We start from the raw sequence: 11,624 nt of genomic DNA on the forward strand, positions 1-11,624 counted from the left end.
GTGAATTACCCCATTCTCCTGTCGTCTTTGGATTATAAACTCCTTTATTATTTTAAACTACACAGTGATAGGGTTTTGTTTTCCGCACAATTTATAATTTGATAGCAACTATCTGCTTTTTGACAATTGTGCCTCCTCATAGAAAAGTTTTTATTCTTTTAGTTTATATTAAATGCATGGTAATCACTTTTTAAATTATATATTATTTGTAATCCAGAAAAGATGATCATTCTTTTTCTTAATAATGCAGTTTTTAAACCTGTTTTAGCTCCTTGATATTCTTCCTTAATGCAGCTCCTTTTGTCCTACCTACAGAATGCTAAGATCACAGATTTGGTGTTTGTAATTTATGTGGATCTCTTTGTACTTACCTGTATATGTTTGAATCCCTAAGAAATCTGTAAAATTGCATAGATTTATATAAATAAGATTTAATAAGTGAATTTTTCTTCAACCTGCTGTTAGCATTATATGTGAAATGTATTCATGTTAATACATATAACTCCAATTTGCTTTTTCTATGATATAGTATTAAATTGTCTATATATGTCAAAATGTATTTAACTCTATTACTCTTGATAAACAGTAATTTTTATTAAGCCTTTTACTTATTTATTTATTTATATAAAGTTTGCTATTTAGAAAAAATGCAGATCTAATATTCTTGTGCATATCTCCTTGTGTGCATGTGTTTAAAGAGAGAAATTTAGGGATTATGAGGTATGTGTTTAAATTTACAACATATGGTCAAACTGGCAACATTATTGTTAAATTATTCTCTATGAGATTGTATTTTATATACCAAACCTATATCTGCCTCAGAAAGGGTTCATTGTAGTCCTCTAATTCACTCCTTCTCCACTTGGGCATATCTAGGAAAATGAATGGTCTCAACCAGACTACAAAAACTGAAATAATTCATCATGATCAGATCTGCCCTTCAGGAAAAGTTAAGGGAAGTCCTTCAGACAGAAGGAAAATGACAAAGATAGAAAAACAGATTTTATTCTAAGGGATTTAGGGATATTGACTAAAATGAAGCATGAGATGAGTTCCTGTAGTTTCCTGGGATTTACCAACCTCCTAAAGGATTTAAAAGAAAATACTTGGTTTATTCTTTGTGCTATGAAATCCTGTGGGTTCTGACAAATGGATAATGTCATGTATACACAATTACAGTATCATACAGAATACTTCCACCAAAGTAAGAAATACCCTTTCTATCACCTCATACCCCTCACCGTGATCATTTTATCCTCTCCATAATTTTTTCCAGAATGTCATATAAATGGAATCAAACAGTATGTAGCCTTTTAAGACTGGTATCTTTCCTGTAGCAATGTGAAATTAAGAATCATTAATGATGTTGTAGGAATTGCTTTCTACTGATGAATAGTAGTCTGCTGTATGAATATACCAAAGTTGTTTTATCAGTTGGCCCTTTGAAAGGACATCTGATGGCTTAGAGACTATGGTGACTGTAAGTGAAGGTGCATTCACATGCAGGTTTAATTGTGTGCCTAAGTTTTCAATCAGTTATGTAATTACCTGGGAGTGTAATTGTGGGATCATCTGATAAGATTATGCCTTGGTTTATGCCAAACTGTCTGCAGTGGCTGAGGACCACTTGTGTTTCACCAGCAATGAATGACACATTCTGTTGCTTCCAGTTCTCATCAGCAATTGTTTTTACGTGTTTTGGGGTTTTAGCCATTCTAATGGGTTTAGAGTGGCATGCCACTGTGATTTTAATTTCCCTAATGAAAAATTATGTTGAGTATCTTCTCATATGCTTTGCATTAAAGTCGACTTTAGCTTCAGGCTGAAGAGAAATTTCCCTTTGCCTAGAAGAACTTGAATCACTTAGAATAAGAGGTTATCAGAAATAACTTATTTTGATTACAGGGCAGGGCACACTTCTATTTACTAGATGTCTCTTCTGCTTATTATCCCGCAATGACTGTTGGAAGCTCCCAAGGTTCACTACCTTATCCCTAGCTCCAGATATCTCATAGACTGATGCTCCCTCCTAGCTCCCTCCTAGCTCTGAATCTCTCGTGCATGTGGGGTCTCTGACTGTCTTGTGTGGGTGGTGTCCCCATACTTATGTATGTATTAAATCTTATTATTTTCTCTTGCTAATCTGCCTCATGTCTGTTTCATTATTAGACCAGCCAGAAGAATCTTAATGGTCGAAGGAAGTTTGTTTCCCCTCCACTAAAGCATATGATAGGTTAAAATATATACGATGCGAGGTCAGAAACCTGTGCCGCGGGACTCATACCTGGGCCTAGGATCAGGAGGCAGGAGCGGAGGTCAGGCTGCTTTTGCTGTGCCATGGAGACCGGTGTACGCATCTACAACGTGGAGCCATTGATGGAGAAGGGACACCTGGACCATGAGCAGGTGGGCAGCATGGGCCTGGTGGAAATGCTGTACCGCTCCAACCTGCTGGCCCTGGTGGGCGGTGGTAGCAGTCCCAAGTTCTCTGAGATCTCGGTGCTGATCTGGGATGATGCCCGGGAGGGCAAGGACTCCGCGGATAAGCTGGTGCTGGAGTTCACCTTCACCAAGGCAGTGCTGGCTGTGCGCATGCGCCATGACAAAATTGTGGTTATGCTGAGGAACCGCATCTACGTGTACTCCTTCCCTGGCAGTCCCCAAAAGCTGTTTGAGTTCAACACCGGGGACAACCCAAAGGGTATCTGTGACCTCTGCCCCAGCCTGGAGAAACAGCTGCTCGTGTTCCCAGGACACAAGCGCGGGAGTCTGCAGCTCGTGGACCTGGCGAGCGCAAAGCCAGGCACTTCGTCTGCGCCATTTACCATCAACACCCATCAGAGCGACCTGGCGTTTGTGTCCCTGAACCAGCCGGGCACCGGGGTGGCCTCGGCCTCCCAGAAGGGCACCCTTATTCGCCTTTTTGTCCCACAGTCCAAGGAACAGCTGGTGGAACTCCGCCGAGGCACCGACCCTGCCACCCTCTACTCGCACATGTGTCAAACACAAGGCCCGCGGGCCAAATCCGTCCCGCCAGGCCTTGCAATGTGGCCCGCACCGCGCTGTCATCACTGCACTCCGCTGCGTTTCCATCACAATGACAGTTTATGACTGTTCAGTAAACCATTCGGCCCGCGATTTAGGCTGGATTTTAGATTTTGGCCCCTTCTCTGATTGAGTTCGACTCCCCTACGACTGCATCAACTTCAGCCAGGACTCTTCCTTCCTGTGTGCTTCCAGTGATAAGGGCACGGTCCACATCTTTGCCCTCAAGGATACCCGCCTCAACCGCCGCTCTGCGTACCTGCGGCCGCTGCACACCCTCCTAAGCGCGCTGGTGGTGGCGGTGGCCCTCGGGGTGCTGGTGTGGGCGGCTGAGAGCCGCGCCCTGCCGCCACAGCCACCCCGCCGCCTGCCTGGCCGCCTTGCTCGCCATCCGCCTCCTGGTCCTCAGGGCGGTGGGCGGCGCGGGCACCTTCCTGCTCAGCATCGCCCGGCCAGTCCTCCTGATCCTGGTGCACGCCTCACTGCGCCTGCACAACCTCAAGAACAAGATAGAGAAGGAGATCGAGAGCATTGGCCTCAAGCGGACACCAATGGGGCTGCTATGGAGGCGCTGGGACAAGAGCAGGAGGCTGGATGGATCCTAGGGCCTTGGGATCGGTACCCAAGGCCTGGAGGACCCCAACCCCAACCCATAACTGGGATTTAGAGCCTTTTCGCAGTCCTTAAGCTAGGAGCCACTTGCCCAGGTAAAAAAGCAGGGCGTCTATAATGCTTCCCCCCCGCCCTACCTAGATCCAAAGCGGATATCCCTCACACCCAGTCCCCGTTGCCTAGGGAACTTGGAACTTAGCCACTCACATCCAGCCCTGAAGTGGGGCTTAGAGATCCGAGTATCCATGGTCAATATCAACTTCTGGATGGAGAGACTCCCACAAACCTAACCAGGGACCCACTTGTCTCCCATGCTCAGTCCCAAAGCTGGGGTGTGGGACTGAGACATTCTCAAATCCTGAGTCTTAGATCAAGGCTTTTCCAGACCACACCCCAGGTTTGAACCCAGAACAAGGCACTGCCAAATCTTGACCCCAGGACCAAAGTATTCTCAGGCCCCCTCTGGGTAGAAGTCAGGTATCCTGATCCTATTGAACCCTTGGTCCCCAGTGACCCCAACACTCACCAGTCCCATTTGCCTCCCTTCAGCTCTGCTTAGGGATTCTGCTCCCCCCCCCCACCTCCCCACGCACACGCACACACATACACAAGTTCCACAGTGGTGAGTACCGTGGGGTGGGGGTAGCCCTGACCTGGAATGGGACATATATATCAGTATTGTTGCAATAATAAAAGCTGTTACATCGCTCATGCCAATATCTCTCTCTCTCTCTCTCTCTCTCTCTCTCTCTCTATATATATATATATATATATATATATATATATATATATAATGCCTCTTGAGTCCTAAGCACTATGGTTTCATCCCATATTTTATTAGTCAGAGCAAGTCCAATGGTCAGATCCATAGCCAAGGTATGTAGGGTATGTGCTGCCTAAGATGAGGCCATAGCCAGTGTGTCCATGAAGAAGAGGTGAAGAATCAGGGCAAGGAAGTGCCATACACTTTTGTAACTCTTCTTTTGCATATGCTGTTCTCTCTGCCATTGTAATCTTCTGTCACTACTTTTGTAATCTGGTCAACATTTGATCGTTATTCAGCATACAGTTAAAGACCATAGTTTGTAAAGTTTTTCTCTTTTTAAACAGGCAGATTCAATTTCCTCTTTTTCTGTGCTGACATAATTGTTTTTACATTTTTCTTCAATAGTTGTTTTATTAAATCATTAAAGCGCAGAAAGACTTGTGCTCCATTTACTTGAATCCCCCACTGCTCAAGCTCAAGTAGAGGATTCTTTAGATTACTGGAAGGATATGTATTTCCTTTGCTGGACCCATGGTATGCATTCCTCCGAACTGTTGAAAGATTAGATGAATTTAACTATAAATGGCTGGACAATATCTATGGTCATATCTCTGATGTATTAAACATTATTATGGATAAAAAGATTACAGGAAAAATAGAGGGGAACTATTTTGTGTTCTTTTTATAAGGCCCAAATTAGTTATATTGTTGCCTATGACTTTTAAGAAAATATAGTGTCTATAGGTCTGTTGACAAATTGTTACACCAATCTTTGAGAAGAAGACGCATTGCACAAATGCAAAAAGAGAGGTTTTATATTTGTGAAAATATTCTGTTTCTATGAGTCTGTTTCTGTTCTCCTTGCTTTTTTTTTTTTAAGATTCCACAATTTTTCAAAAATTGTTACATATGAGTCTAAGGACGATTTTATTTGTTAGAAATATTAATTGCTTTGTAGGTGAGGAAATTGGAATTCAAAGATGGTAATTGATAAAACTCATCTAGCTATTATGAGGTGTAGAATTGAATTTGAACTTTTGGCTGTTAGCCCTGTGATCTTTTGAAGACGAGGAGAATTTTGTGAATAAATTATTTGTAAACTTTTTCAAGATTTTATTCTTGTCTAACTTTCAGGTTTTTCCTATGATATATTTATCAGTAGGTCCCATTATATTTATCCTCTGTGGAATTTGTTGAGCTTCCTAGATGTGTATGTTATAATTTTCATCAGATCTGGGGATTTTTCAGTCATGATTTCTTCCAGGTTCCTCCCAACCCCCTCCCTCCTCTGGCCTCTCCTTCCAATGGTCCCACTACATGCATATGTATATGTTAGTGTTCTTAATTATTGCTTTCAAGTCTTTTGCTTATAAATCTGACACATCTGGACTTTCTTATAGGCACTTTCTATTTGTTAGTGACTCACTAAGTTATTTTGGTGAAATCTATCCCATCCCCCTACCTCCAGTTCCCAGCACACAGAATGTCCAGCCACTGGTGTAGGGATGGGTATGCCAACAGTCATCATGGAAAGAAAGCTGCATTGGGAAAAATCTGTCTTTTTTTGCTGGCTATTCTTAGATTTTAAACTCTACTAGTTGCCAGCTGATTGCTATATTGTTTTCAACAATGCCCTGGGGCATAAATTGCTCCACATAGTAATCCAATCAAAATCTAGGCTGTTGTGTTTGTTTGTTTTTAAGAGGTAGTTTTTGAGGTCAGTGCTTGATTTTTGTTCTGACCCCAAAAGGAGGGTTCTTCCCATCCGTCTTATTTCCTGAAATACATTCTGAAACCTGGCCCACCTACAGTTTAGCCTGTTTCTTGAATCTCCCACCAATTGCTTTTCACGATAAATCACTGCCATTATTCTTAAGAGTGTCTTTAGGCTTTAACTTCACTCTCTGTTTCAAACAAAGTCAGTTTCTTTGGGAAGAGATTAGGAGTTTTTATGCTTTTTGCTCTGTTTCTCCGTTCAAGGGTGGTCTTGAGCTAGATCTCAGTAGCTAGAAATGGGGAGAATGGGAAACTTCTCTGTGGGCAAGCAGAGCCCTAAGACCTCTCTTGACTTAACACCAGGGTGATGAGGGCTCCAAGATTCTCAGCAGGTCCACACACAAAGTAGAACTTCTGTTCCAAAAGTGTCCCACTTTGCAACTGTGTGACCAGACAAAAAAGTCTGTTTGCCTACAGACATCAAAATTCAATAAGACATGAACAGGAGCTTGCAAGGAAGAAAGTAAGGGTTTACTTTTAGGAAGTGGTCTATTCCTGGAAACAGGTGATCTAATGCTCAAACACATGGCTCTGTGATGGCTTTCAGGGCATGGCTATATGTGGGACAATTATTAATCATGGCGACTGTCCACTGGTGCTAGGGTAGCAGATGGTTGATCAGTGCCATTTATTCTTCATCTGTGTTCAGCACTTTTCTGGGGCTGCAGCTGAAACACAACTGAGGACTACGTGTTCTCTTTAGTTTGATAGAAGCTCTGTCTGTGGTCCACAGACCCAAGGCTTTGTTCTTAAGATTATTTGGTGCTGATCAGAACCTCATTGTCCTTAGGGCTTGAACCAAAGTGTAGTGTTCTATACCTGGCCCTCTGCTTGTGCACGCACATGCGTGGACACACACACACACACACACACACACACACACACACACACGGAAACAAAGGAGCAGGATATAACTGAAACTCAAGAGGACCTGGTTATGGCTGGTGCTAGGGTAGCAGATGGTTATCAGTGCCATTTATTCTTCATCTGTGTTCAGCACTTTTCTGGGGCTGCAGCTGAAACACAACTGAGGATTACGTGTTCTCTTTAGTTTGATAGAAGCTCTGTCTGTGGTCCACAGACCCAAGGCTTTGTTCTTAAGATTATTTGGTGCTGATCAGAACCTCACTGTCCTTAGGGCTTGATGATTAAGGAAGTGGTCAAGCAAGGGGGGCAGGTCAGTGAGGGTGCTGGATGAGGCCAGTTTGAATCAAAAGGAAAGAAAGGAGAGAAGGTCATAGTAAAGAAATAAAGTGTCTGTGGTTACAACTGCACTCCCTTGGGACTTAGCTGCAGTAACAGATAGCTGGGGAAGATGAGGAATACTAATATTCTGCTTCTCTGTGAAAGGAAGTCCTCCATCTGGGTGCCAGGGATAGAGGGACCTCTGTGTTCTTGGCTGCAGCAGTCTGGAGTGTTTGGAAGAGGGTGTCAGGGCTCTTGGTTCAAATACCACAGAATCATTTCTTTCTTAACAGATGGTTAATGCTGTTTTGAATAGATATGTCTTTTCTTTTTGAAAAAAATATATTTTATTGATTTTTTTTTTTTTTTTTTTTTTTTTTTTTACAGAGAGGAAGAGAGAGGGGTAGAAAGTTAGAAATACCTATGAGAGAGAATCATTGATCAGCTGCCTCTTGCACACCTCCTACTGGGAATGTGCCCACAAACATGCCCTTGACGGGAATCGATCCTAGGATCTTTCAGTCCGCAGGCCGACACTCTATCCACTGAGCCAAACCAGTTTTGGCATAAATAGATATTTCTTAATTTTTTTTTTATCACCCTTAGGATCAAGGCCTGCAAGTGGTTGTATCTATTTTAGTTTTCGCCAGTTTCACTCAGATCAACAGTACTCCTATAAAGTCAAGCTTAAAATTAATTTTCTTTATAATAATTTTGATGCTTATTTGTAGATAGAACTAAAGTGAAATGAGAATCACTAATCTGATTAAAGTTTAAAAAACAGCACTGGAATGAGTCACAGTTTTTCTTATATTTCTGGAGTGAATGATGTAATTTGTTAACTTAGATATGTTTCTATGCTTTCAGTGCAATTGAAAATATAAATAGAGTTTGAATCTCTGATTATAAATATAAGTATGCAAATTTCAAACTATTTGTAGAAATTTAAATCTCCTGTAATTTTTTTTTACATAGAATGATGACTAAATTAGGACAATTAAATTTAGATAAGATGAATTATTCTAAATTACATTAGATGTAAAGAACAGTTTTCTCATCTATAAATTTGATATTTTTATTTTTTTCTCTAAACTTCTGCTAATTTTTAATCTTTATGATAACTATAATAATAACAAGCAATCATCAGAATAAATTATTTTAAGATCAGATTAAGATTTTGGGAAAATATATTCTTGTATCTATTTTGTTAAATGTTCAAAAGAAGTTTATTTTTTTTACTAAATAAAAGCAACAAAAACCCAGAGTAATTTAATAAAATCTATTCAAGAGAGCATTAGAATCTGATTTTCTTAAAAATTTCTAGTTACAAATATATTTTTATAAACCAGTGTTTCAGGCATGTTTTAGACTTCTAACATAACATATTTTTAGCAATTCTGTTGTGAGAGTACAATGTAAAAATAATGTTTCTATAAATTATCTTTTCTATTCTACTTTTCATTTGAAAAACTACTCGAAATATTGAATAATAAATTAATTATACAAATAAATAATAAGGGTATAGATTTTTGTTTATAAAAACTTTTGTTTATATTAATCTTAAATTTACCAAGTTAACTGAGTGTTATTATGACATATTATTTATTATTTAGGCTCCATGAAATGCTTTCTATCATTCATATACTAGTATGTAATCAAAGAAGTTTTTCAGAAGCAGGTAGTATGCCAGGCTCCTGGGAAAAATATTTTGAAATAATATATTATTTTCCATAAAAGGAGCTAGTAACTAGAAGGGAAATATTCAAGTGTCAAATAGTCTTTTAATATTTTGACATCTGAACATAAAGATTCTCTGTTTGTGGGAACCTAGCACTTTGAAAATAAGTGATATACATAAAATTTAAACAAATATTTTTTCACTTCAGTTCTAAAATCATTGTTACTGTCAAGTCAAAGGTATGTCAGCATGAACCAAATATTTATGATATCTAATGAAGGAATTTATTTCCAACTCCTCTAATATTAAAATTCTACTTTTCTACCAGATTCAGTAAATACTTTTTTTAAAAAAATCCATTTCAAACCTAGTGTAAGTACTATCTTGTCCACTCTTTTTGAGACTATATTAATATTAAGTTTTATTTGTTTGATAGAATCACCTCTTACAGTTTTTATGTTAAAAAAAAAACCCTAAAGTAAATCATTTGAGAATCTAAAAGCAAGATTGTCTTTATATCAACTCCATGTCTAATGGACTTAATATATAAGTACGTTAAAATATTATATAAAATACATAAATTGAAAAGCATACTTCAAACAATTACTTTTTGTATGTCTACTATGTGCAAGATACTGATCTAAAAAGCCTTCTTTTATTACTTGTCACTCTCACTCCATATATTTTGGGAAATTTTAGCTACTCCATACTGTAGTTTGCTCCTATGAAATATCTTATAACCAGGTCCTCTTCTGTTCAGTGAGGTGCTGAATTGCTTTTCAGACCAAGGTCACAAGTCATGCAGCCTGGACATGTGCAGAGATGTGTGGCCTCCTACTTCTCCTGGAACCAAAGTGTAGTGTTCTATACTTGGCCCTCTGCATGTACACGCGCATGCGTGGACACATACACACACACACACACACACACACACACACACACGGAACCAAACGAGCAGGATATAACTGAAACTCAAACACGGGTACTCTTTCAAAAGCCAAGTGTCCATTGTCCAGGAAGATCTGCTGTTGATGCCCCTTTAGCACAAATGCCCAAGTTCCAAGGTCCTTCAACTAAAACTTGCCCAACCGCATTTTGGCATACCAGTTTCTCCTAGCGCTGTAAAGACCCTTGGCTTGTCCAACAAGCAAGATGGATTTGAGGATTATGTCTGCCATCTTCTTCGTTGACACCTTTGTGATCAACAAATCTTTCCTAATTTCAAATCCTGACCTTTTGAGTTTTGAGTTTTGAATTGTCAAGCACAAGGACTTTGATCCGGTAACACTCTGAGTTCAAGCAGAATGTGATCTCTAATCCTAATTTCCTCCTTTGCAACATCAACCTGTGCCTCAAGGATAGTGATCTCCTGGGATCTTATGTAGGCTCACCCTTAGAAGAAAGTAATGAATTAAAATGAGATTTTCCTCTTTGCTGCAAGAAAAATAAAATACTAGCTAATATTTATATGGCTGTTTCTATGTACATACAGTGTTCTATTATTTTCACATGCTAACTTGTTTAATAAATACAACCAGCCCTGTGCTGTTGGTCAGAATTATTCCCATTTAAAAGGAGATGTTATGTAACTTTCCCAAAGCCACACAACTGGTGAGTCATGAAGCCCAGTCAGTCTAGCTCCAGAGTCTCTGCTTTTACTTCTAAACTGCACAGCTTTTGACCTAGGACATAGATATATCTGATTCTGAAAGCCTCCCATGCTTATCACTTTGGAAGCCAGGATGATCTTTCTGTGACTAAACTTCCCATTTGTATTTGCTAGTTACTTAAATAAAGAGGGGAGTGGAGCTCCTCTCATTTTACCAACTGCAGCCTAAGTCATCCTATATTATAAAAGGCTAATAGGAAAATCAACTGAATGGCAGAATGAATGGTTGCTACGTTGCACAGTGACCACCAGGGGGCAGATGCTCAATGTGGGGTCATTGTGCTCACACAGTGGGAGAGCCACTCAGCCAGTAGCTGGGCTCATGGCTGGCCAGTGCAGCAATGTGGCAGGAGCCTCTCCTGCCTCCATAGCAGGGCTAAGGATGTCCAACTGACAGCTTAGGTCCCTCAGTCGGACATTCCCCAAGGGGTCCTGCACTGCGAGAGGGAGCTCGCTGGGCTGAGGGAATAAAAAAAAGTTTCAAAGATCCAAATGGCTATACTAACAAAGTTCAGATGAATAATCATTATTCCCATGAGAGCAGTCTAAAAACTTCTACCTCTCATTTAGAAATTATATAGGCCCAGTGCATGAATTTGAGATGCAAATCAAAAGGACAACGAGGTACCATCTCACACCTGTCAGAATGGCTATCATCAAGAAATCAACAAGTAACAAGTGCTAGAGAGGGTGTGGAGAAAAAGGAGCCCTTGTGCAATGCAGACTGTTAACTGTTAACTCTGTATCTAGTGTTTCTATCATACTTTAAGCACTCATCACAAAAGAAAGCACGGGCAAACAGACTGAAAACAAAAAACAGATGTTGACTTTTCCATATGTATGTCTCACCATACTGTCTCATGGCTTTACAACTTTCAACATGTCCTGCCCTC

General features: G+C 40.1%; 1 protein-coding gene across 1 annotated transcript; it reads left to right on the plus strand.

The window, feature by feature from the left end:
- Window positions 1-715: 715 nt before the first annotated feature.
- LOC118722979 (WD repeat domain phosphoinositide-interacting protein 4-like) lies at window positions 716-3,712 on the plus strand. Its single transcript, XM_045583792.1, is given in 5 exon segments — window positions 716-720; window positions 2,256-3,010; window positions 3,180-3,387; window positions 3,389-3,606; window positions 3,609-3,712. Coding segments are annotated over 5 exon segments (1,290 nt in total).
- The last annotated feature ends 7,912 nt before the right edge of the window (window positions 3,713-11,624 follow it).

This window comes from Pipistrellus kuhlii, unplaced genomic scaffold (genome assembly GCF_014108245.1).
Source record: "Pipistrellus kuhlii isolate mPipKuh1 unplaced genomic scaffold, mPipKuh1.p scaffold_m20_p_2, whole genome shotgun sequence".
In the NCBI taxonomy this organism is placed as follows: domain Eukaryota; kingdom Metazoa; phylum Chordata; class Mammalia; order Chiroptera; family Vespertilionidae; genus Pipistrellus; species Pipistrellus kuhlii.